The sequence below is a fragment of the Pipistrellus kuhlii genome, unplaced genomic scaffold, assembly GCF_014108245.1.
Source record: "Pipistrellus kuhlii isolate mPipKuh1 unplaced genomic scaffold, mPipKuh1.p scaffold_m20_p_2, whole genome shotgun sequence".
In the NCBI taxonomy this organism is placed as follows: domain Eukaryota; kingdom Metazoa; phylum Chordata; class Mammalia; order Chiroptera; family Vespertilionidae; genus Pipistrellus; species Pipistrellus kuhlii.
The window spans coordinates 14,190,907-14,218,759 of NW_023425515.1; the positions used below are offsets into that span (position 1 = coordinate 14,190,907).

General features: G+C 39.6%; 1 protein-coding gene across 37 annotated transcripts in view; it reads left to right on the top strand.

Annotated features, from left to right (window-relative positions):
- MBNL1 (muscleblind like splicing regulator 1) overlaps window positions 1-27,853 on the top strand; it is a 193,568-nt gene that overhangs the window by 137,183 nt on the left and 28,532 nt on the right. For 19 of the 37 annotated variants that reach the window (XR_004989292.1, XR_004989293.1, XM_036445926.2 and 16 more), the window contains 2 exons: window positions 18,125-18,295; window positions 19,667-19,777. The exons of 2 other annotated variants lie outside the window; for them this stretch is intronic. Coding sequence is in view for 33 of the 35 variants with exons in the window: in XM_036445926.2 (XP_036301819.1) it covers window positions 18,125-18,295; window positions 19,667-19,777 (282 nt within the window). In the remaining 2 variants the exon portion in view is untranslated. Of the gene's footprint in view, window positions 1-18,122; window positions 18,296-19,666; window positions 19,778-27,853 lie in introns of those variants that run through there. 16 more of the 37 variants (XM_036445933.1, XM_036445940.1, XM_036445935.1 and 13 more) reach the window with 2 other exon arrangements.

Genomic DNA, 27,853 nt, shown 5'->3' on the forward strand with positions numbered 1-27,853 from the left:
TTAAATGTGTACTCTGTTGATAGCTATGAGAAGTCTGTCTGACTATACTTTATTATATTCTATATAATAAAGAGCTAATATGCTAATTAGACCAGACAGCGGAACAACCTTCCAGAATGACCTTCTGGAACAACCAGTGGACATGGGGCAGGGCCATGGGGCCTCGATGCCTAACCTTGCATGAATTTTGTGCATCAGGCCTCTAGGATGTTTGTGTGTGTGTGTGTGTGTGTGTGTGTGTGTGTGTGTGTGTGTGGTGAAAAAGTCATAGAGATTTTAATTGCTGTATTTTAAACACCACTGATTATTTGAATTTCAGCTTGAGATTGTTTTCATTCTAAATGCAGCCTGCTGAATGTGTTCATTCAGTACATATGAATCAGGTAGATGAGTCTTCATCACTTTAGTTTGTGACTTTGTACAAACCACTTAATTTCACACAGTATCTGAATCCCCGTCAGCAAAGTTGGGGTGAGATGAGGTCAATAGTGCTCTCCTCCTAGATGGCAGCGAAAACCAAGTGAGACCTGTTCTTTCTTTATTCAACACTGGCTCACTCTGAGCTGGGAGAGACAAGGCCATGCCTTCAAGGATCTTACATTTCCGGTGGATTCAGTCACTCAGTCAGTGAACATAAATAAGCAGCTTACATGCAGGTACAACCAGTGCTGAGAAGGAGATAAACAAGGCAGGGCAGGCAGAGCTGGGCTTGAGAGGACTTGAGTGGACTTGAGTGGACTAAGTGGGTTATGTCCACTGCTCTGCCTGGAAAAGCATAGACAATAAACAGTAATGTTCCCTCCTCCACCGCACCACCCCATTCACAGTTCATTTTCTTGCCTTGGATTTAACTATGTTCATAAATTTATAGAACAACAATATGCATAGTTTTTGTTTTGTGAGTAATGTTTTATATAAATTTAAGGTTTCAAAGCAGATATTTTATTGCTTCAGGCTTAGTAGACTAAGTTCATTTTCATTTCCTTATATGGTAATACCATTATTTTAAAACCCAGTCAAACGATAGTCCTCATTATACTTTGATTGTGTTTCTTCTCTACCATTTTGGGATTTAATAAATTTCATGGAGGCCATTTGTGTGTTAGCTTACCTTGTTAATCCACTTAAGTAATGTAGTGCCACTGTTTTGTCTTAGATTGTTATGTACCACTTAACCAGATAGTCATTACACTTGAGTTTGTTATTTGAGTGCCATCTTTCTAGAGCCTATGACCAACTTTTCCTGTACTTCACATAGGCCTCAACAAAAGCATTCAATGAATGGATAATTTTTGCTTGTAGATTTCTTGACCAGGCATTTAAGTTACTTCCACTTTACCTTAAAAACTCTCTGAACTTACCATATTTTTCCATGTATAAAACACTATTTTTTTTTCTAAAATGATACTGAAAATTGAAGGGCGTCTTATACATGGAAGTCAGCTAAGGAGGGAGTTGCTTGGGTGAGTAGCTGCCCAGACCTTGTATCAGGCTTCCTCCAATCACGAGCCTTATTGTTACTGATGTCAGTTGATGCTGTAATTAGAGGTGGAGGCAGAGAGTGCGCAGATGCAACAGGGGCTGGAGCTTTCTGAGCTCATAAAGATGTAAAAAAATAAAAAGATAAATACTGGTAAGCGATTGTCTCATTCTGAAAATTTCAAACTGAATGTAGTCTGCTATGCAAAAAAGCATAGAAATAGAGTTGCAGAGAGACAATTTGGACCTCCTCCCTCTGAGTGGATGATCAGACGATCAGACAGCAGAGAAAACAGGAAGAACAACTCCTTAAGGTGCAAAAAAAAAAGGCTTTAAGAGGAAAATCAAAATGTTTAAAATATTGATTTCTTAATTTTGAGTTGGAAAAGTGGGGGGTGTTTTATATATAGGGGTGTCTTATAGATGAAAAAATACGGAACCTTCCCTGGACAAGACTTCATCCCTGTTAGGTTGGTGTAGCCCTTTTCCGTTGAATAGCCTGACTATTCCCACCAGTATGGTTTTATTTACTGCCATCGTACCTGCTAAGACCACTTGGCTCTTGGCGTCCCAGAAAGCCAGCCATGTTACAGAGCACATCATCCTCAGACTTGGCATCACACCTGGCATTGAGACTTACCCTGCTTACTGCTCTGTGACCCTGGACAAATCATTTGACCTCTGTGAACCTTCCCCACCAGCATCATGTAGCGAATACCACTTCTCAGATGGTCATTGTGAGGTTAATTGAAAAGGATTGTGAAAGTGCTTCATGCCCCACCTGTTCTGTTCTGCACTTTGTCTACCTCGGTATCACAGGACACATTGCATAGTGTTGATGATCCCTTTTGTCAAATATGCCCTATATTATGCTTTATGGTCTGCCTTACTTTTCTTCCTTCTTTCCTCCCTCCCTCCCTCCCTTCCTCCCTCCCTCCCTCCTTCTCTCTCTCTCTTTCTCTCTCTCTCTCTCTCTCTCTCTCTCTCTCTCTCTCTCTCTCTCTCTCTCTCTCTCTCTTTGTAGGTCATTGGATCTACAAAAAGAGAGAGGTCGATTAAAAATTTCAAAAAGGAATTGTGGGGATTACCTGTTTATTTTAATGAACCATCTGTTCATTTGTGTGAGCAGAGTGCTTAATTTATGAAAAGTGAAGTACGAGAAGTGGGCTATGGCAAGTTAGCAAATGTTTTTACATAGTAGACTCATAGAAATATATTGAAGGGGGGAAAAATAGAGGTGTAGTATAGTTTTAAGTATAGCATTAGAAAGACAGCAAAAAGAGAAATGGCAAAGTATAGCCACCATAAGTAGTGAACTGGCAAAACTATATAAAAAGAAAATATAACAAGGCAGTGCTTTTAAGCCCAGGTAATAGCATGTGATATACTATTAAAAATGGATGATCTGATTTGAAAGTTTACCCATATTAGAAAATCTGAGATATAAGAACATTGGTATTCCAAGACCTGCTTATTCTCAAATGATTGGTGATATGTTTTATGCATAAATAAAAAGGCTATTGATAATTTGTAATTTTTACTTGAATCTATCTAGTTATTTCTTGGTTCTTTCAAGGTACTGTATTTCATCTTTCCCTAAAATAACAGTGTTGATTAACACATTATAAATATTTTCCTGCTGTGTGTTCCATGGGTTCCAATAATTTCACCAGCTCACTCGTGGTGTGGGGGCCAGGGAGGGGAATTGCCTCCTTCCCCATGTAAACAAGTCTGGTTTAGCAAGCTCTGGTAGTTTATAATGTAGAATACTGGTTTCAAACAAATTATTTTTGTTTGCACAATCAGTTCATTTGTTTACAGGCAATTTTCTTCTCTTCTAGATTAATGTTGAAAACAAACTCCTTTAATAATAGTCCTTTTTATACCACAATTTATTTAAAAAGTTAAAACAAACCAAAAAAACAGTTGTCCCCATCATAGTACAAGAGAAATTTGTTGTAAATCAGGAGCCACAACATTTAAAACGAAATTTGGAAAAAAAAAAGGGGGGGGGGGGAGTATCTATAATATTTTTCAACAACAAAGATAACTTTAAAAAATAAAATGAAATATGAAATTATTTTGACTTATGGGTAAGTGCTAACAATTAAATTTAAAAAAATAAACACAAAAAAAAAACCCCAAAAGTATAATTTCAGAAATAGCTAAAAATAGTTGCACATGGAGACTTAAACCTCTTTTGGAAAATTTGGAACTTAATCATGTAATTATGATTCATTGAAATTGTTTTGGAAAAATGGTTTAGGAGGCAAGCAGATATATGTTAGTTCAGGTTCTACACCAATTTAGCACAAGTCCTTTTGATTTAATAAAATGCCTTTTATGTTTGATTTTATGATATGGTCAGATTCTCCTAAGGTGGATAATAAAATTGTTATTTTCAAATATTATAGATGAGTATGTTATAGTCAGAAGATATACATTAGAATCATCAATATCAAGGTCTAGTAGAATAAAATTAGGCTAGCATGAACTTTATTTTTTATTGTCTTTGGTTTTTGTGAAGCCAGGAAACATGTAAAATGGTTATTCTAACAAGAACTACTACAACAGGAAAAAACGCATTTTTAGTTTCATTTTATTGGTGCATCCTTTGATCAATGCATCAGAATTTTTGCTAAGCTATCAGTTTGACGTTTCTCAGTAGCATTTTCCTATCTGAGTAACCAAGGTTGCAGTTACCCTTTATTCCTTTTCTCATGTGAAGATAGCATAGAGTCCAGTTTTTATCTGGTATAAAGCAAACAATGAAACATAGAATAATGGATTGATGATTGAACCAGAAATTTCCTATTACATTGCAAGAAATTGAAAAATAATAAAGCGTAATTTGGCAGTTAATTAATGTGCATTTTCAAAACATTACTAGGTTTTACAAAAGCACCATTGTAGATGTGTGTTGGGAAGTTAGACATATAGTTAACACATATTATCTATATGTGCATGCCTATATGTATATGTATATTATAAAATGTATATTCTGCTTTAGAAGTCTCCTTTACATATTCACTCAGTGCGTTCACACCTGTTAGGAGCCTAACACTATTCTAAGTGATCTGTTTTGGGAGTGCAACTGGAAAATAAACATGTTCTTACCATCTTTGAGCCTGGTCTAATGATGGAAACAGAAAACTGATAAACCAGGTGATAAAGTGTAGTGAATGCTCTGAAATCTGTTAGAAGAATGTTAAAGACTTGAAGTTTTAAGACAACTTCCTGGTGGAGGTGACATTTAACTCTAACTAGAAGTTAGCCAACCCCCTTTCCCCCAAAAAAAGGGGGGGGCGCATAGTGTCTTCATAGGTGGATCTACATGGACAAAGTAATATCTTGTACAAAAGATGGAACCTAGCATGACAGGGATAGGAAGGGAGGAAGGGAGAGAGAGAGAGGAGGGAAAAAGAGAGGTAGAGGAAAAGGAAGAGGGAGAGGGAGAGAGGGAGGAAGAGGGGGAGGGAATATGCATTTGTGTTTGGGTAGGGTAGGAGACTGTGATAAAGATGGGTCTGGGCTGATGATCTGGAGAATGGTCAGTTCCATGCTAGCTCTTGCTTGGACTATTGAAATAATTACCTTACTTGGTTGCCCTCCGCAGGCTCTCTGCCAAGTCAGCCCTCTTGTGCTCCTGCCTGGTGGATTCAGGAAGTACAGCTTTGCTAACACTGTCCCTGGCACCATTCAGTGGCTCTCCCTGGCCTGCAGAAGGAAGCAGACAGTCTTTAACTCACTTTTTAAAATTAGGTGAAGTTAAACTCAGTCTACTTTTCAAACTTATTTCCCCACAGCTCTTCCTACTGATTTAGTAGTTGTCATCAATGCTTCAAATTATGCTGTTTTCTCTACCTGGAGATATGTTATAACTCCTCATGTATGAATTCCACCTCTTCTTCAAATCTATTACTTGATTCTTCCAAATTAGAAACATTCTCTCTTTTCCTGCAGAGTATGAGAACTCATTATCTGAATGCCCCTTATGACACTTTCGCCTGCTAGCCTTATATTTTAGTTATGTGCATGCTTTATTTCCTTTCAGAGACTGTGTCTGATTCAATCTGTGTCTTCACTGCCCCATAGCAGTGAGCACATGGGAGGTCTCAGCAAGCAGTTAGTGAATAAATGTATAAATGAGTTATTCTGGAGGATAACAAGATTTAGTCTAAATCATATTCAAAGCAAGACCAATTCCACATTTATTTTACTTTACTCTTTGGCCTCATCCATTCATTTCCTACCTGCTCACTTACTTTTGGGTTATATTAGGAGACAATGAATTATTTGTCCCTGTTCTGCTTTCTCTCTCCACTATGTATGCTCAAGTGTACATATACATAATACATTATATTTCTGACCTAAGTGCAAGTCTAACTCTTTTAGAACAAGTTCATAGATGCATTACAAGAAACACACAAAACGCTTTATTTTATTTTTGATGATTTCTAATGGGGGCAGCCCATATTATCAATTTCTATCCTTGGATTATAGTGAAAATTTTTTTTTTATATCTGAAAACAAAGAGCAACAGCAAATTTCAGTCTCTGGATTGTTTAGGCTCATTTTGCCAGCCTGCCTATCGGTGGGTGGGATGCATGACAAACTCTGACATGACTGCTTCCTAACCTCACCACTTAACATTGGTGGCTGTGCCTGGGACAGTAAACCACTGGAAGCCTCCTTATGAGAAGGCTGAGAAGAAGACATTGCTCTGAGAACAGATGATAGATATTGTAGGGATGACGATAGCCATTGGATTGCATCTGAATAGGACACTGAGGAGGTGGCCATTAGGGAAAGCATTCTGCCCAATGGCCTTCTAAAGCAGATGCCAATAAATCTGTGGAGAATTCTTATACTCTTACTTAAAAATTTGTATGAACATCTTAACTTGCGTTCAGGCAACTTGTAAAGTGAATTGTGAAGTGAATCTGGGAACCACCTAAGACCTCTTACCCTCATGGATGAAAATGAAGCTCAACTGTATAATATCTATTATTACTCAACTAAAATAAGTGTCATTGATACACTCCTTCTTTAGTGTACCATCTATGTTGAGTAAATAGAAAAAGAATACATAAGATCTCTCATGGGAACATAGGTGACATGGATCCCTTGACCCTCCTCTTTTTCCCATGAGGCCTTTTGCTTATTATGAATCAGGTGTTTGGAGGCAACTTTACTTTTGGCCAAAGGAGTAGCTGGTCTGCAGGCTTTGTTCTGGAGTAATGTACCTAAGGCAGTGGTCAGCAAACTCAGTAGTCAACAGAGCCAAATATCAACAGTACGACTGAAATTTCTTTTGAGAGCCAAAGTATTTAAACTGAAATGCCTTCTAATGCCACTACTTCAAAATAGACTCGCCCAGGCCATGGTATTTTGTGGAAGAGCCACACTCAAGGAACCAAAGTGCTGCATGTGGCTTGCGATCCTCAGTTTCCCCTAAGGGAACAAAAGGCAGTAGTTCTTTTTGTACAGCCCCTTGCCCAGGATTGGCCTTTCGCCTGTGGTCCAGGAAAAGAACTCTGAGGAAAACAGACAGCTTAGAAACAGAAGTATCCGGCAGCTGACAGGTAGCATTAGCTGTTATCTGGCAGTCACTGGCAAACGCACTGGGTTTAAAAGAACTGTGGAAAAGTGACTGTGATTGTGACGGTGTTTGATGTGTGACTGAGAATGTGGCTTGGTCTACACAGACTAACCAGTGGACCTCAGAATAGTAGTCCTTAGAGTCATCTGAGAGCTTGCCTGAGACCCAGCCAAGATCAATTAAATCAGAATTCCTGGGGGTTGTGGCTTCTCTTATGTGTAATGCAAGGTCATGATGGAGGACCAAGGGCTTGGGCGTTAGAGCATTGTCTCAGTGATGTGATAGCTAGGACACTGCAAATGCCTTCCACTATTCAAAATTGTTTATTCATGCTACAAGCAGTTGCTAAAAACGCTTAGGTTGCTAAATGAAGTTGAGTCCAGTTTTTAACAAGTTCTTAATCAGGAGGGGTGGACAGACTTGTAGAAATTATCTGTAATGCAACTTGACAGGTGCTGAAGTCGCTGGGGAGTTTATTCTTTCTGGCAGGGAAAGAAAGATGAGGAAGGGAGAGGACGTGAAAGGCAGTGTGTCCACAGACAGTGACATCTGAAAAGGGTCACCTCTCATAAAATCAAGTGTCACCTCTGAAAACAATTTCCTTTTGTTACCAACCCCTTTAAAACACAGATGCCCAGTTTTTTTAGTTCTTACCTTGGGCACTGGCAAAGCTTTCTCCAGCCCCCAGGAGCTGTATGAGTTGGGTTCAGTGTCATAAAGGAGGGCCCTGTGTTGGGTATGCGGTTGAGATCTGTGTGATGTCACAGAGCTGGTGAGTGAGACAGGGACAGGGAGTCCAGGCTGCTGGATAGTGCTTGCCATCCTCGGCCACTAGAGGCTTCGTGTGGGCTCCATCAGGAACAGAGATTCTAACTGGATGGTGAGCTTAGGGACTCGGCCAAAGGGGAGGGTGAAGAAGAGGAGGGAGGATGCTTTAGAGTGAGTGTATCTAGAGAAGTGGGCCTGAGTCACAGCAAGTGTGTGTGTGTGTGTGTGTGTGTGTGTGTGTGTGTGTGTGTGTAAGTTTCCATGGTGGGAAGAGAGGGTGAAGAGAGTGAGAGGGGCCTAGTGATTTCCATTGACTGAGTACCAGACCATGATTGAGGCTCTTGTATTCATCCCTTCATTTAATACATCATCTCTAGAATGGGTTGCTTCTCTTCCGTTTTACAGAAGAGGAAGTTGCAGTTCAATGAGGTTGAGCTAATTCATGAGTTGTCATGTGCCCCTCTCTGATTCCAGCCCATGTGACCATTCCGCAGAGGCACATTGGAGAAGTACTTCATTGGACAGAATAGATTATCCTCGGAACTCTAGTCGGCACTCATTCCCATGGCAAGCAGTTCAAGGGCCTATTGGCCTGGCCTGGGTTGTGGGCACAAGGTGGAGACTCAGTTCAAGGGCATATTGGCCTGGCCTGGGCGGTGGGCACAAGGTTGAGGCTTGAACCCATTCCAGAGGCATTCCCTAGGGATGAAGACACGTAAGCATTGCAGTAAAGCCACGTGACCCTCTTAGTTCAGAGGCAAGGACAAAGTGCCAAGGAAGGTAAGACCACCATTTGTCCTGAGGGCCACCAGCTTCAGCCAGAGGTAGAGCGTAAGATGCAGATAACGGTGCTTGACTCAGTGCACCCAAACTGGGCGTTTAGCAGATCTGGGCTTTCCGCCTAAATGTTGTTGATATGATAGCAAGAGAAAAACATCATGTGACAGCCGTCTGTGCCTGTCCCTGTTCCCCTCACATGCTGGCTCATTAAAAACCAGTGTTGCCATGGCTGTGTTCCTGCGAGGCCCAACATCTCCATACTTCATATCCTAAATAAGCGCGTAAGAATACCCTCTGCAGCTTCTCAGCATAGTGCACCCCGTGCTGATTAAGCTTGTCCCAGGGCCTAAGCTTAAGTGCTGAGGTCAGTACCTCTCTGCCTGAGAAAAACTCACCTGATAGATGCTTTGTAAGAGTCCCAGAGCTTATCGGCACCTATTCTCATTCGTTTGCTTATTGCTCCTATGGATCATTCCCCAAAAAGCTACTACTCAAAACTATTAGAAGCTGATAAATTCTTTCTAAAGATCCTGCCACTTTCCTCTCTTAGCACCAGTGACAATTTTTCAGTCACTTGCTTTGAATGTTACTCTTGATATGTTCAGATCTGCCCTAGAAAGCCACTGATTGGCAGTCTCTGGGGTAGGGGTGGGAGACAGGCTCAGATAACTGGTATGATGAGACAGGGCTTTTGACTTGGGAAGGTTTTTTTGTTTTTGTTTTTTGGTTTTTTTTTGGTCCACCCTGCCTGCCTGTGCTGCTGCAGTCAGCATCCAATAGAGATGCCTCCTGGGCTCCCGAGCCAATGGCCTCTCTCCTCGCTACAGCCTGGAGTCTGGGAGAGCTGGTGGCTGTGCACAGTTTTAGCAAATTGTCATGGGGCTGGGGGGAGGGGCATGCTCTGCCCACAGAGACGGGGCCAGTGTCATTGAGCACATTGTGTGCCAGGACAAAGTTGATCTGTCTGAAGGAGACCGTGATCAGCAGCAGGGAGGACCTTTGTCACCTCATCGCGCCTTCCTGCTCTGTCATTGTTGTTTGTGTGAAGCGGTGGCACTTAGTGGTCAGACTGGGGGCGGGATTGGTGAGGTCAGAAAGCAGCATTTGTGTGCTGGTAGGAAAGCCATGGGGGTTTGGGAGGAGTCCAAATGAAAAATTGGGGGAAAGAATTGATATTTGGCAAAAAGAAAAAAAAATGTTTCTAAAAGATTATCAGAGCCATGTAATGAAATGAATTCTGTATAAAACAGACAGCCAGCATTTGGGACATCTGTTATATTGATAGTTTGGGAAATTATTTAAGCACTAATAATATACATAATATTAATGTTTCCCCTCTGGTAGACTGATGGGAGAATTACAATGGGAATATGGAAATAGGACTATGAAAACATTCCATAATATTGCACTTTAAAGTTTGTCATATAGTACAGATATATCAACTGACTTTACCAACATATTTCACCCCTTTGATTTCCTTTAGTTTCTTTTATATTGCTAAATAAAACAATTGCCCCTTAAAAACCTACTATCCTCTCTGTTTCTAACTTTATATTTTTTTTATTTCATATAGTTTTCATATAAAAACAGATATCAGTGCTATATTCGAACCATAGAGGCCAGGATAGTGGAATCCATGCTAATCCAAGAAACTTGTCAAAATGGATAATGTGAAGCAAAATTTAAACTTGTTTGGTATTCAGATTATTTCTTTTCGGTAGAAAAAAAATCAGTTGATCCTATAATACTGGTGTTGCTGAGGGGAAAATACAAGAATGACAGATGAACTGAAATTTATAAGAGAATCTGTTTTTTCTCTTATACTTCAGAAATGCCACATGGATTAGTCTTCAAAATTAGTTGCTTATATTGTGAAACACCTTTTTATTTTGCTTTGTCCAATGCCCTAGGCACTGAAATGGGTCTATAAAGAACTGACTAAACAACTCTTCCAAGAGATTTTTTTAAGGAAAAAAAATATGCATTTAATTTAAGAAGCTTACCTCCTTTTCATTCTCAGGAAAGCTCTAGAAGTGTAATAGAGACAATCACCCTGTAATCCACTTAATCATGGTGTGAAGATGAATGGGGTACGATTTGTAAAGCATTTTGTATTTCTCAATTCAAAGGCATGCGCCACAAATAGAGCACTAAACTTTATTATGTAAATGTTAGGCCTTTCAATTATTAGCCGAGATTGCAAAGTGTCGGATTCGGATGCCATCAAACTTAACAAGGGTTTCTGCTACGAACAGTTTAGATTCTACCAGGGGTCCTCAAACTTTTTAAAGTGGGGGCCAGATCATGGTCCCTCAGAGAGCTGGAGGGCCGGACTATATGAACTACTAATTCCTACTGTAACACCTCGGCTGCGCTCACTGCCCAAAAAACCTGGCGGACCGGATCAGACTCCTCTGCGGGCCGCATGTGGCCCGCGGGCCGTAGGTTGAAGACGCCTGGTTAGAAGTCTGACAGTTGCTGTACTGGAAAAAAAAAGAAAAGACAAATGAAGCAATTGAAGAAAAGAATTGACGCGTAGTGCTCTGGCATTTCCAATGTCATGATGCTATACGAAAGCAGCCAACACATGTTGGACTGCTTCACGATGCTGGCCCCTGTGAAATGTCACTGGGCTTTCACAAGGTCATGGGGACTCGGGGCTGGCTCAGAGATGCTGGCCAGACCTGGCTTTGGAGCCCAGAAGAGGGCTGTGGGACAGGGGAGACAGTAGGTGCCAATTAAAAGCTTCAGGCACTTCATAGATGGCTACACCCTGTGGTCCTGCGGGATGGAGGAGGCCATGGACGTACGGAAAAAGAGACCATTTCTTCTCATAACAAGTAACTCTATAGGATTCTTGTGGGTCCTCTCTGAGGAGGCTAGGATTTCTTCAGAACACTACCAGCTAAAACTGCATGCTGATACAACTCATGCTGACACAGTTGTGTGCATATCTGATCTGTCACAGACAAAGGCAGCTGGAGAAAGGAGTGGTATTTTTTGTGACCAGTGTGTGTGTGTGTGTGTGTGTGTGAGTGATTTTTGCCTTTTTCTCCTTTTCCACCTCCTCAGCAGCAGCTAACCTGGCTCTCCTGCATTACATAATACTTATCTAGCTGTGTAGAGTTTCGGTTATGCCATTTTCAGGATGATTAATGGGAGTTGTGCAATAAAAGTTCCCAAGTTCTCGGGGGGGAAAAAGTCACAGTATCCCGATGTTTGAGCTAGAGTGTGTGGCTATGCCGTCAGCATTGGGTTTATTTTGGGTTGTTGTAAATGTCACCATTAGTTTTCATGCCCAAGAATCTTCATCATCAAATTTAGCGATCTTCTTTAAAGTCGTGTTAGAACACCGATTGAGTAAGAGAGAGGATTCTTTAAATAGGTAGAAAAGTCCAACCTAAAACCACTTGCGAAAGATCAGATCAGACGTTGATGAGGAAATGTTTCATGCCCATAAAACTGATTTTCCATTTTTAATTATACGTCCTCCACCTGACATAAAAGGAATAGTGTAATGTATGGAATCAGAAAGTGAAAAGACAACCTGATTAAACTGCCCATGAAGTCGTGTTTGATTTGAAGATTGATCTTAAAGATTTTCTTGCTTTTGCAAATGATAAAACTCTAAAATAAGTACAAGGATGCCATGGTACTAAAAATAGGAAATTATTCAAGAGGAAAAAAAATTCCATTTACTTATCTGAGTTAAAGGGAAGATATTTGAGAATAATAATTAAAAAAATGAATAGAAAAATTACTCTTAATATGTCAATACAATATAGTATACCATACTATTTAAATATAGTGAACATGTAGTATTGCTTTATTAATATAATAGTATCTATACTATATACATCTATGATATTGCACAGTGTACTATTTATAAACCAAAACAAAGCAAACAATGACATCAACTCAGTGAAATCTCCATGGAAATTTCCTAAGGAAAACCAGCATTTCTAGTGAAAGTTGCAAAAATTTTACGAGTGTAAGCTTGGACCCCTGTGATATTTTATATGTAAGTTTATTTAGATTTTTATTAGAATTGATGCAAGAATTGATTTCAAAGCATAGTGGAACCATAAAAAACAGTTTTGGAAATGCATGAAACTGTATTTCTGGACTGACAATGCTTTTTTGCATTGTTTTTGGATTGTTTTTTGTGTTTTGTTTTGTTTTGTTTTTATCTGCCTTTGGCAGATTTTTCCCCCTGAGATATTTGTATCATCCTAGCTGGGGGGGAAACAACCCAGTAAGAATTTTCCATAGGAAGAAACTCTTTGCCAGAGTTTCTGGCCCATATCTGAGCAATGACTGTCTCCAGAATGTGCTGCCAAAACTATTGCACATCTCAGCCGACCCCAAGAAAATACTGGTTTTGTTTTAACAATTGGAATAAATGGTTGCAGTTTGAACAGTCTTACCAGAACACCAGCATTTCCAGTGAAAGCTGAAAAAGACTTATGAGTATCAGCTCATACCCCTGCAATCTATTCATTGACCTTTTATTTCCAGAATTTACACAAATATGACTCAGTAATTATAATCCTACCACATAGTTATCCTTTGGCAGCTTAATAAGATATCTTCTTACATTCTGACCTCATACATGACATTGTTTCTTTTATTTTATTGTAGATGGAGGAAGTATAATTAAAAATGGAAAATTAGGTGTTTTTTTTCATTTTTAAAATAAAGTTTTAAAGTTTTTTGTTTTTTTGTTTTGTTTTGTTTTGGTTTAAGTTCCACCAACTTCTAAGTAAGATGTTTTCTTTTTTATTGTTAATGAGTTCTTAAGTAAATATTTAAAGTATCATGTTTTTTTTCACATCTCTAAGTGACCATCTTTCATTCCACTCCATTTTATGCTTATTCTATAATTCATGTAAATATATATACATACATATATAATCACGTACACATAATTTTTAGATATCTACTCTACATATAAGCTTGGATATAATTATTTAAAATATACTTTATTAAACTATAATGTTTAAGAGTTAACAAAGCACTTATTTTTAAGCTCAAACGATTAATCTAAACACACATCTTCCCTTGTTATAATCACAAGCTTTGAGCCAATTTCAAATACTAATGAAAAAAAATTCTTAAGTTCAAAATGGAGCCGTCTGTAACTTCAAAAATTGGGGACTTGATCAATTGATCTTTCAAGTGACCATTATTCATCATATACAGGCTTTTAAGACTACGGGGTGGGAGGAATGTTGATTTTTTTTGGACAGGTTATTTTTAATTTATAGATGCAGAAAAATTATTAGAGAAAAATGGACTCAGCTGGGATCAATATTATTGAACTTCCTCCATTCCCTTAAAATATATAGTTCATGTATTACAGCGATGCCTTCGGAATCTGGGTTGAGTTAAGCTATAAAAAGCCTCCCCGAATGGAGTCTAAGGTATTGATGGTGCAGGGCTCTTTAATGTGGCCTGCTAGTCAGCTAGATAGCTCACTGAAAATCACATTCCAGGGCAATCAACAAAAACAAACCACAGAAACCTAACACTGTAAGAAACGTATTAAAATAGCATTTTTTCCTTAATGTGGCAGGCACAGAACAATGATGAAGGGCCAAGCTTATATTATATTACTGATGGTTGTCATGCACTGTCCTTGTGTTGTCTACTTTTATTATTATTATATATTTTTTTATCACTTTTAACAGATAATGGTGCTAAATGAAACAACTACTGCTTGTGGTTAACTGGAGATGTAGGGAAAGAGAGACAAATAATAGTTTTTGATATCCTGTTATACCAGGAGCCATGTATGAGCGTGGCCTACTATCTTGCTCAGTCCTCAGACATCAACAGTGAGGTGAATGGCAGTGTTACTATTCTGTCGAAAAAGTCTTGCCACTCAGAGAATTTAAGTAACTTCCACAGGTCACACAGGAAGTAAGTTACAAAGCTGCTATTTGAACCAACCTACATTTGATAAGATGTACAAATAAATGGCACTCGTTGGAACTGCATGTAGGATTCAAACTGAAAACAAAACAAAACAGCTTCTTGATATTTATATTTTGCATTAATCATAACAGCCAATTTAATGTCTTGAGGCCAAGTCTCTGGATAATATAGTGTATTATCTCCCATACAGATCTGCATAAGTAAGCACTAGGTACCGATGGAATTTCTGCTCTTAGATTTTCAGAACGTTATCACTGTACTAGAGGCACAATGCACAAAGATTCATGCAAGATAGGCCTTCCTTCCCCTGGTTGCTGGCACCACCTTCTCTCTAACTGGAGCCGCCTTTCGGCATTCACTCAGGCCCAAAGCTTCCTTTCCACCTTCCCACACTCCCCAGAGGCCCAGAGCAGGGTGATGATGCAGGTGTTCTGCCCTGCCCTTGGCCACTTGGCACCTGCATATGCAAATTAACCTGCCATCTTTGTTAGGTTAATTTGCATACTCACTCCTGATTGGCTGGTGGGCACTGCAAAGGTACAATTTGCATCTTACTCTTTTATTAGTGTAGATAGATTTTTAGGATGTCATTCTCAACACAAATCTTTTCTTCCCCAGTGAAACTCGCAAACCTGTCACCTTAGGTTCTTTTGTTATGGCAAGCTTTCTTGTGCAATCAAATTATAGGTCTCTGAGTAAATGTATCATTCAGTTAGTGCAACTCAAAATCAAAGTTTGGTATTAGATTTAGTGTCTCCCCCCCTCCCCCCTTCTGTTATCTTTGTCTCCAGAATAGAGTTAGAATAATTCATCTTCAATTATTTTGTAAGACATGTCTTTCATTAGTTCTGCAAATGACTCTTGAGGTGTGGGTTCTGGGAACAGAGACCAATGAACCTGGAGAAGTACCAGTGTCGTATTTACCTAAATTCTCCATGGAAGATATGCTACTTGTGGTTTTCCCTCGGGTGTTAGGCAATCCCATAGAAAAGGATGTTTATTCTAAGGTAGTCTTTACTTTTTTATTTGTCCAGCCGCAATTATTCAGCAGCACAGTCAGCATTAAACAAGTTCTGAACTTCCTAAGAAGCTAAGTTTATCTAATATTAATTGCAGAGGCTACTGTGTTATTTTTTCCACACACATCAATGAAAAATTCATGTAGCTTTATAGAATTGTGTTTTGCCATGTTGTATGCTTTCTCAGAATAACCTGGGCTCCCAGACCTCCTGCCACAAGCTTTCTGTGGATGAGGCTTTATAGTCCGTATACTTTGCCCAAGCATGGCTTTTTGAAAGTGCTGCTCAGATGCAGTCAGATCAAGCTGGGCAACCAAGCATAGCCTTCCTGAGCAGAGGTAGCAAATACATAGAAAAAACCCAAGGGCTGAGCTTCAGAGTTTTGCCATGCACATCACAGGATGTACGGTGGACAAATTGGGTTTCACTCCTTCATCATTTTAGCCTGGGCTGTGTTCACAGGTAGGCCGGGTGGTTTGTGTTAGGGAGGCACTCAAATGAAGTCCTTCTAAGACTGCTGAGAGCCTTGGCAAGGCCTGGTTCCCAGCTCAGGGCTACTTGTGTACTGTTTATGGAACCATGGAAACCGAGCTGAGTGCATTGACAGTAACTGAATCCACAGGGTGGATATACCCCTGCTTGTCTGCCCTTCACAAAGTCCAATCTTAGTGAGCATGATGACGTGGAGAGACAGAAACAAAATTGTTCTTAGGGCCCAGTTGTTCTTTGTATAGAAAAGGCAGGATTTCTCTACGAGATTCCAACTGAATGACCCTGAAATCAGACTGTCCATCGTCCTTGAGCTTATTTCTGTCAGCCAGTCATTCTCTGTGACTCTCAGTGCTGTTCTTGTAGAAGGTGTTTTGTATCCAGATGCTTTTAAGCTAATAACATGCTCATGACCTCAGTAGATAGCAAGCATGATAATTTCATATGGAACAAGTTATAGATATCTAAATCTTACTTTATGTGTGAACATATCAATAACCATCATAATTACCTTTATGTCAAAAGGCTGTTTTTAGTTTGTTTGATATAAAATTTAAAATGTGGTGGAGGGGATGGTAATAGCAGCTTCAGACCTTTACCTCGCTCAGATAGGGGCATGCAGTGAGTGTCAAAGATGAGACTGTGCATTAGCTGCTTTAGTCTTCATAACACAATTCTGGTGAAGGTTAGGTAGCAGTTTTGAAATGGATAAAAAGCCTGAGGCTTATGGAAGTTAGTGGGTTTTTTTGTTTGTTTGTTTGTTTTTGTTTTTGTTTGTTTTTAATGCAGTTCATACAGCTGATGAGTGAGAGCCAGGCCTCTTCCCCAGGTCTTCAGACCTGTATGGTCCTTGTTATCAACTACTGCAGCCTGATCCCAAGTATGATTTGTAATGCTTCGTTACACAGAGCTTGTTGAAGTAACAGGCAATGTCCTAAGATATTCACTCTGCATAGAAACTTATTCCTAAACACCTTCATCTAAACAAGTTGGGAATCGATCATTCAAATTAGAATTGACAGCTTTTATCACAAACATAAGCATCAGTTTTGTGTCAATTTACAGTAAAAGGTCAAATTATGGGAAATAGATTTTCCTTAGGAAGTTCAAATAAAGCTCAAGAAGGTGGTTGGTGCCTTCAGTTAAATCTTTCTTTTACCTTCAAGACAGTCCTAATTAGGATTATTGATAAAAGAAGTGATCAAGGTAGCAACTGATGAGATCTGTTCCTATCAGTATGACTTGACAATACATTGAAATAATAAGGATACACTCCCTCATATAGCATTGCATATGACAGACTTTAATAGATATATTTTTTATAAGAAGATTCATCAAAAGGATGGTATATTCACATTTCTTATTTTAATAGTACCTTATTTTGTTTCTCCATTTTACATTGTAAGTTTTTTTGGTGGACAAATGTGTTTATTTCTGATTGATTTATGGCGCTTGGGCATTGGAGAAAGGGTAAAGGCTGTATTTTTACCCCGGGTTTTATTGTTCTTACTAATCTCTGTATACAGTGGTCACATACGAGAATTTTCTTCTCTTTATCTCTAAATATCTTAGTACATGGCCTTTTAAAGCTTAGTAGTAATTTAAATTTTATTTGTTATGAAATACTTGTAAAAGTGTTTTACTGAAAATATAGTGTGCCTTGAGTCCTCTCAGTTCATTTCCGTAGAACTCAGTACAAGTAAAAATAGATAGTAAAACTTCATGATTCTTTGGGGTTCATTAAAGTTAACCAGAAGATATTATGGAAGGAGCCTAATATTCTTTATTTGATACTCTATATTTTAATATGATCTTGGCTATGTGTAGATTTTTAAACTGGGATCTTGATACAATAGAGCTAATATTAAAAATTAAAAGAAAATTCTTTAAGCATTTGGGTGAATTCATTACTTATTCCAAATGTATTATAAAATGATGTGGGCAATACACTGTGTGCATTGTAGATTCAAGTGATAGGTTTGCATTATTATTTTTTAAGATTTGCTTATTTTACTCTTCCTTTAAGATAGTTTCTGCTTTTGTTTTTTAGGGTCGTTGTTCCAGGGAGAACTGCAAATATCTGCACCCACCCCCACACTTAAAAACACAGTTGGAGATAAATGGGCGCAATAACTTGATTCAACAGAAGAACATGGCCATGTTGGCCCAGCAAATGCAACTAGCCAATGCCATGATGCCCGGTGCCCCGTTACAACCCGTGGTGAGCATGTTTTCAGTCCTCATTTGTTACATTGGTAACTCCAAGTGCTCAGTTTTGATGATTCCAAGTGCTCAGATTTGATGAGAAAGTGATGATTGTACTAGTTCACGGAACACAGGTAACAGGATCAATTGCCTCGTACTTTCTAGCACAATTCTCAGTCAGACCCTGAAATTGTTTTCACACCATGAAGTTATTTATCTTCTGGGTAAATCATGTGGAAATTTGCATTATAGCATGTTTTTCCCCTAACATTTTCTCCAACCTAAGTTCTGAGACTTTCAAATGTAAAGTGTTTTGTTTGTGTTTTTAAAAGGGTCATCAATCTCCTCAATCTAGTCAATATGCATTTCCAGGCTACTTTAATGGGTAATCGTAAAACTTGGCATATGTCATCTCTAATTTTAAGGAAAAAAAATTCTTTCCTCCTTGAAGAGACTCTATATAGTTCTCTCTTCTCTCTTTTCTCTTCTCTTCTCTCTCTCTCTCTAAATCTTGACCTGAAGATATTTTTTCCCCATTACTTTTCAGAGAGAGTGAGAGGGAGAAAGAGAGAAACATCTATGTGAGAGAGACACATGGACTGGTTGCATCCTGTAGTGCCCAGATGGGGGTTAGGGAGTGAGGGGGGACTGGGCAGAGAATGAACCTGCAACCCAAGTATCTATCTGCCCTTGGACCTATAATCAAACCTGTGACCCTTCGGTGCTCAGGGTGATGCTCGAACCACTGAGAAACGCTGGTCATGGCTAGTTCTCTTTCTTAAAAAAGAAACCTTTGTTATTCTTCTAAACATAAATTGAAATTATTTTGTGGTTCCATGCTGAAAGAATTCTGACAGTGGCGAATCAATATGGACTTGGAAGTCTCATAAAAGTAGAAATTATCAGGAGAGGCAGAAACTCCCAAGGTTTTTAAGAAAAGACGTAAATGTTAGAAGCTGTAGGTGGTCATGGGGATTTAATGTTTACTGAGCAACGTGTGGGGATAACATTTCAGTCTGAGTACATATATTTATTTACTTACTTATTTGGATTTTGGGAGGGTGTATATGGTAAATGATTTCAATAACCTTTACTCACACTTGTTCATAGAAATGTAAGAGAGTAATGTCATAATGATGGGTTGCAAAAGGTGTTCTGATATTCATGGTGATATGGTAATTCTGTGTTTAAATGTATGTTGAAATTTGCCATGATAAGATTTTATCTGTCAGTAATTTATGTCACTAACTTATATGTAGTATTCTGGGGTCATGGGAATGTGAAGACCCACGTTTTTCTGATATGCTAACTGTAGCAGTGTGCTAACTAATTTTTCTCCTCCTACCTTTTAACATCTGAACTCAATGTAATTGTCATTCTCTCTTAGAACTTAATGCACCAATCATTCCAAAAAAGAGGGGGGGATTGCATTTCGAGGTGGGAGGGATCTCCATATCACACCGGCAGTGATACCAATTATCAATTCTATACAGTTGAGGTGAGATAATATTGTAATTCTGTGTCTGTTTTAACCTATATTTTCATTATTTGGGGGCTCAGTTTAAAATATGATTGCTTAAATTTGCTTTTGTGGTATCTGCTAATTTCACATGTTTGTTTTGGGATAGCATAAACTCATTCATTTGGTTTAAAAACAATATTTTTCCTCTCCAGCATACAATATTGGATGAGATTTCTCTGCTATATTTGGCCCTCACATAGGTAGCTTCAAAGGTCCGATAGATCCTTGTGGTGGCTACTACTTTCCTTGACATAAGATCTCTCCTTGATGGGAGGCACTTTGTTCCACTGAAACATTTAAAGCATATCTACCCGCTCATTGACCGAGCACGCCTCTGAGAGCGGCAGTGAAGTTCCCAGACTACAAAAAACGGCATCGGTCCTGGCGGTTCCTCTACTGAGCTCGTCCTTGAGTTATACTCTCAAGGTCATTTCCAGGGTCATCACATCGTAATCCTGGCACAAACTATAAGAAGCATTTATGCCCAGGGCTTTGAAATACTAGTAACAGATATGCATCGTTTAGGAAATCACCAACACACAGGTTTCTGGAACCGTTAGAAAAATCACCACATTTTCTGGTGTTTTTTGCTGGGAAATTCTCAGCTTAGACGAAGCATTAATTTTCTTTTCTTTTTTAAAATACTTTTATTTTCATTTGTTATTTTTCCATCACCATTCATCCCCTCTATGCCCTCTTCTTACCCATCCTCCCCACATGTGAGCACATCCAGGTTTTATGTTAATTTTTCCTGGTTCCTGGATTTGAAAGTGGAATAACCCTTTTGCTAGAGGCATTGTGAGATCAGTCTAGAAGTAACAGACTCTGTTCAGAGTGACGTTTTTGTAATGAGCACAGCAGCCATCTTAACTATTCAATTTTAAAGCATTTGCTAATAGGAATGGCTTTTAATGGCTACAGAGAAGGCTTTAATCCGGGGAATTTGCTTCAGAATCTCACCGGAGACTTTATGATCCCTGTAGCCAGCTCTGTCTTAATGAAGATAATAAGTGAGATTCAGAAATAAGTGAGATGGTCCTAACCAGCTGCCTACTTAGAACTTCAATGCTGGGCCCACAAGAAGGGAAGCTAATTGGCTGGAAGCAGCAGGTGGCAAATATGGACAAACAGTTCCAAGAGGCTGGCCAGCCGAGAGTGTTTGAGGGATGGCTTAAACTTGGATTCAGCCCAGGTGATGGGATCTCCAAGGAGCTAATGCTGAAAGCAAGTCCACTCCATCAGGAACATCAGCAGAGTCTGATCAGTCCCATAGGGGAAGCCTCTTAGTTTTCTTTAAATATATTTTATTGACTTTTTTACAGAGAGGAAGAGAGAGGGATAGAGAGTTAGAAACATCGATGAGAGAGAATCATCGATCAGCTGCCTCTTGCACACCCCCTACTGGGAATGTGCCCGCAACCAAGTTACATGCCCTGGACCAGAATCAAACCTGGGACCTTTCAGTCTGCAGGCTGAGGCTCTATCCACTGAGCCAAACCAGTTTTGGCAGCCTTTTTAGTTTTCTAATCTGAGGGCAACCAGTTTGGCCTCCACCCTGTAGCTGGAGGAGCACAGATTGGGCAAAAGCTTAGCAAGGTCCAATCAGATTCAGAAGTACCTAGTGTTGTGCCTAGCACGTCCCAGAGATCAAACCATTGCTTGGGTAAGTGAAAGAGTGAGTGAGGGAAGGAAGGAGCTTTCCAAACACAAGAAATTGAGGCAGAGGTTCATGGGGGTTGACCTTCCCTAGCGTCCAGAGGAATTGCAACCAGGCCCCAGAGCCCAGCCCAGTCTCTGCCGCACCGAATGGGGGCTGGAGGAGGCGATTTTGTAGCAGACTCTTTAAGAGGCAGCCAGGGGCTGCACAAGGGCCCTTTGGGGACCAGAAAATGGCTGTATGTCACTCCCTTTGGATTCTCCTTTTCTTGTAAATCTTGAGAGACCTGGTGTATAAATGTAACGTCTTTGAGACCTGACATTGAGCTGACTTGGGGAGTGCAGGGATTTATAGGAGAGTTTCCTGTTTTTATGGACTTTACTAAATTGTAGAGAGAGGCACCCAGCCAAGAATCAGAAAGAAGACTTGACATTTTGGGGGCAAATGCAATACTGTGCCTGCAGTCACTGAACTCAGTCCTTTTGGTGTCCTACATCCTCGCCACCATCCTATTAAGTAGGTAGTATTAGCCCAGATTTGCAGATGAAGCCTCGGAAAGATTAATTAATGTGACTGGCCCTGCTGCCGACGAGCTCTGTAACTGGAAGATAAATGGAAGGCCTATAAGTATCTAATTACCCAAATTTGGATTTATTTCCTAAGTGCCACTTTAATTTTTTTAATTCAATTTTTTTTTCTTTGCCATCTGATGCAAAGGCAATCTAATGAGAAGTGACTAAACAACCTAACGGAAGGTAGATGACACCTAGTGGTTTCCAACTGAGAGGCCTCTGATTATAGTTCTTTGGTTTGTTCCTGAAAGATAGCATTCAGGCTCTCGTCACTGCCCCTGAAAGCTGGCAGAGGTCTCAGGCGCCTTGCACTGTGCTTCCCATGTTAGGCTTGGCCATCCATACCGTCCCATAGCAGCTGTCCCGAAGCCACACACTCCTTGGCCTGTTGAGGTCCCTGACTCACGTGGAAATCCCGTGAATGTCATGCATGGCAAGCAGGGCAGCGACAGAGGACCTGCATGGACCTCAGGTCTCGGGAGCTTCTCTGATGCCTCTGTCATCTCGTCTCTGCTCTCGCCTCGGTTCCAAGCAGTTGTTGTCAGTTTGATGCTGAAAGCTTTGATGTCATCGTTTGTCACACTTCCGGCAACACCTGGGATTCTTCCATTGTATTCTAGGACTTCCCTTTCCAGTTTATCCCCCTGGTGGTTGAGATAAGGCCTCTTCATCCCCAAGTATTTCTGGTAAAATGTTTACCACTCAGTCGCTCTGAATCACCCTTTCATCCATCTGCCCTTCTTTTTTTATTTTATTTTTTATTTTTTTTAAATATATTTTATTGTTTTTCCACAGAGAGGAAGGGAGAGGGATAGAGAGCTAGAAACATCAATGAGAGAGAAACATCGACCAGCTGCCTCCTGCACACCCCCCACCGGGGATGTGCCCGCAACCAATGTACATGCCCTTGACCAGAATCGAACCTGGGACCTTTCAGTCTGCAGACCGACGCTCTATCCACTGAGCCAAACCGGTTTCTGCTACCCTTTAAAAAAAAAAAATCATCACATGAGGACATGTTTTTATTGTTTGTTTGTAGAAAGAGAGAGATGGAGAGAGAGAGAGAGAGAGAGAGAGAGAGAGAGAGAGAGAGAGAGAGAGAGAGAGATAAATACCGATATGAGAGCTAAGCATCCCTTGGTTGCCTCCTGAACCTGCCCAGACCAAGGATACAACCTGAAACCTTGATATGTGTGCTGACCAGGAGTCAAACCTACAACCTTTTTGGTATATGGGATGATGCTCCCATCAACTGTGCCACCTGGCTAGGGCATCTGCCCTTTTCGATCAAGTAGCCTGCACTTCCTTAAGCAGCTTGAAAATGGGCCCCAAATCTCAGGGACCGGCATATTTGTTGCTATGTTTCTTTCTCCTTGGAGAGCTAGAAGTGAGTCTTATCCATTTAAATATTGAGAAAAAAATTGGATTGAAAGAGAAAGTGAAATTAAGGATAAAGCAGGTGGTCATTTGATTTGCCCAGTCAGCAAGTCAGTCTAGAAACGGATTTCAAAATAGGATTGCTCTGATCGTACTTATATGCTACCTTCTTGGAAAAAAGGCATTGTAAGGTGATATTGGTTGATAACTCCCATCAGCTTTTGGCTCTACATTCATATTCAAAATAATCTTTCACAAAGGCTGTTTATAGATTTTATACGGGGTTGTACAAGAATGTGGTTTCATGCACCTCAATTATGCAGTTAATTAAAAAAACAAAACAAAACACTTTATGGTTTACTGCTTGCAAGTTTGACCTTCACAGATACACACACACACGTAACATCTAGACAGATCTGACTTAAAACTTGTGTTCTGTAAATGCCAGCATATACCAATTACGTATTATTTATTGTATGTACTCCCTCCATTTTATTAAAACTTGCCAACATTGTCTGCAAAACAAACACTGTCTCGCATAGCATTTTAAAAATAAATTAGGGCTCCTCTGATATTTGCAGCATTGCAGCATAGCAAAATGACAACTTAGAAAAAGTCAGTATTAAAAATTGCAAAACCAAAAGAAAAGAAATGAAACTTTTCTAAGAAGCACATAGAGAAATGGATGACACGAAACCTTTTTTAATGTTTACATCTCTATTTCTAGAAAATATTTAATGCATTTACTAATTTCTTGGACAGAGAAAAACAGCACATCTGTTGCTATACTATTTAAGTGAATGTCTATGGGGGACCTGAGTAGAGAGGCCAACTGCAGGATCCACACAAAATGAACAAATTCATAATAAAGCCTGAGTACCTTAATGGAATCAGAGTGGCTCTTTTAAAACAAACAGATGATTAGCCCATCGAAGCATTAGTAAACCTGCCATTAGTTTCTCTCTGTTCGGGTGTTTACAGACAAAAGACAATAATAATCCAGCCTTCCTGATGCTTTCCCGGAAGCAAGGAATTTGTAGATCATGCAGTTAGTATCAAATGTACCAATTACGTAGTTATACATTATCCTGTGCATACTTCAAAGAAAATATTATGCTGCCCAATACTACCATTGTGTTAATATCCATCCTTGCGATTCTGCTGAACCCTGTCAGGGCAAATTTTGGATGGAGAATTAGCCTTGTAGTAGTACAAGTTATTTACTAATCAGATTAGGGCACTGGTGAGTCCAGCAGTGACCTACCTCCAGCAAGGTGCTCTTTGAAAAAGGATGTAACAGATTTACAAAAGAAATGAAGGAATGTTGTACTTTTTGTTGTTGTTTTTAAAGCAGCTTTTGGAATCCGATTTCAAAGCGTAGAGCTATTATTATTGATTGCCTGACTGTTTAGCAAATAGCACCACTTATCTGGAGAGGGAGCAATTTGAGATAATGCTTGTTGAAGAGTTGATGGTTCAGGTTTTTAAAAGCTGCTGCAGATTTTACTTGGGGAGAATATCCTAAAATCCACCAGATTTGAATTAGTTCTGCTGGATTCAATGCAAAAATCAATTCACGTGACAACTCTATAGAAACAGTTCAGTGGGAAAGTTGTTGCCATACTTTTATGGAATAAAAGTGCTCCTTTCCCTTAATATGCAAATTCTGTATTCTAGGCATTATGGATTTTATGTTTATTTTATTCAATGAGCTTTAAGATCGCTGAATTTTATTGGCCATTGGTCTTGTTTTCTTAAAATATGAATGCTTTTCTTCCCTCCAAATGACTTTTCAGATTTGACCTCTGCTTCTAAGTAATTATAGTAGCTTGTGTACCATGACACGAGCATCTCAATAACTTCCTGAAGCCTGCATTAAAAACTGCACTGTCTGGAAATACATGTTCATTCGTAGCAATAGGATACAAGGAGGAGTGCTATTACCTGGCCTCTGTTCTCCTCATTCTAAACTAGTCTTTTAATCTTCAGTGCTAATTTTTTTAATAACTATTAAATATCTAATAGGAAAAATAGGTGGCTGGAGTGGCTGAAATTTCACATACTGTATCTGCGAGTATGTAGCAGTGTACCTGACTGTCTCAGAGTAGAAATTTTACCTGACTATCTCAGAGTAGAAATCCAAGTTCAACATGTATTCGCTGGGCAGGTCAACCCTTGCCCTGCTGCTGCCTCGGCAGCCAGTAGACAGTGGAGCAGCATAAAATCAGCTGCTGTTCAATATCCGTTGGTGGGCAGAGATTGCCCCGGGCCCCAGTTTTTTGGCAGGTTATGGATTGTTAATATCTGGAATGCCGGATTGTTTCCTGTTGTCAGCACACAACGTAGCTGCTTTGGGCAGGGATGGCTCTGCGGATGGGAGGTATTACTCTAGGCCACTTTCTCAGGCAAGAGCCATCGATCTGGCAGGGCAGCTAACCATGGCATTTAAGCCAGCACATTTGGAGGCATCATCATTCTAACTGGGACATCTCAGAAGAATCCATGGTGCATCTTTTCTCCTGCCACGGGAATCACATTATGTATTAAATATTCTACTTTTAAATATATTTTTTTTATTGATTTTTTACAGAGAGGAAGAGAGAGGGATAGAGAGTTAGAAACATCGATGAGAGAGAATCATCGATCAGTTGCCCTTGCACACCCCCCACTAGGGATGTGCCCGCAACTAAGGTACATGCCCTTGACCGGAATCGAACCTGGGACCTTTCAGTTCGCAGGCCAATGCTCTATCCACTGAACCAAACTGGTTTCGGCTAAATATTCTACTTTTCATTGTTTTCTCACTAAGATTGCACAAGCTGCATGCACAAAAGATTTTGTCTTAAAGCAATGTGTGAGGTCAAGAGAAGAGCACATCTTGAGGACAGGGATTTTCAACCTCAGCTCTGCTGACATTTGGGGACGGGAGAAATCTTTGTTGGAAGGGCCTGCCCCTGTGTTAATGGGACATTTAGCAGAACCCTTGGACTCTACCCATTACATGCCATAGCACCCTCCAGCTGTGGTGACTAGAAATAATTCTTTAGACATTGCCAGATGTCCCCTGTGAGGCAAAATCACCCAGAGTTGAGAACTGTCCTAGGAACAAGGGAAAACTTGGGCTCCCTTACAAAGACAGGATGAGACAGGGCCAGACTAGATGAATGTTGTATTTTTTAACATGTTTCTCTTTCGAACTATAAGAATTACGTTTGTAACATGCATCTTAAAATTACGTTTGTAACATGCATTAAAAATCTGTTCCAAATTGCTCTTGAACACTATATGAACTCAGGGTCATCTTTCAGAGGGAAGAATAGCGACAGTGTAATGTCCTTTTACTCTTAAAAAAAAAAATTCTCTGAATCTATTCCATATCACAGGGTAAAAGGAAGTGAACTGTTAAAAATTACCTTCAAGAATAGGCTCCATTTTGTCCATCTGTTTTTTGTGTTTTGGAAACAGACATTACTGTTACACAAAGTGTTAAACTTTAAGAGTAGAAACTCCATTGAATTAGGAAGTTGAAAATGTATCATCAATCACATGGGAAATTGTTGTGCTAAGTTATGCTTTTAAAATTGGAAAAGAAAATTGCTCGAGTCGATTTCAGGTAAATTGCTTAATTCTATCAAGAACAGCTATATTTCCTGATATGCACATTTTTATACCAACCAATAGAAACCATTCTCATGTATCCATGAAAGCATTTCTGGCAGAAAGTCAATCTTGTCACATTGTCCTTAGTGTTGCCATTGGCGTTCCCTTGAAGAATCACCTAGCATTTAGTTAGAAGTGTTCTTGTTTGCAGATTTCCCATTTTCCAGTGGTTCTCCCCCAGGAAGGCGAATTCCCTGTTAAATATCTCACAAGAGCGTGATAGACTGGTGAAGTTTATAATCCCCCCAGAAAAACCTGCAACTAGTGAATTTGCCAAACACTCTATCTTGTGTGCCCACAAGGAATGGAGTCCTCCTCACCTTTCCATGCCCACATGAGGTTTATTCACAGTTTACATTGACTGTGAAACTGTGCTGTCTACTGAGAGTTCCGCTTTATTTATTCCAGATAATGGGACACTTGCAACCTGTTAACGGTTGTAAACAGATCCTTCAAGACACATCTGACATAGTAATCATGAAATATATTTCTTAGATATGCATCTAGGGTTCAATCAGGACAAAGATGGAAAGTAGATAACCACAGGAAGTTTCCCTATTGAGTTCTTGATCTGTTGTTCATAAAGAAATTGCAAGTATGAGAGACTCCAGGTTTTAAGATTCCAGTGGAAAAATGTAGTGGCAGGTTACCTCTTGTATTTTAGAAAAACTTTGGTTTAATCAATGTTTATTTAAGAATCATCCTTATCCTGAATAAGAGTAAATAAACACAGAAGTAAATGGAGGGACAGGGAGAGAGGAAGAAAGGGAAGAATATATTGGTGAT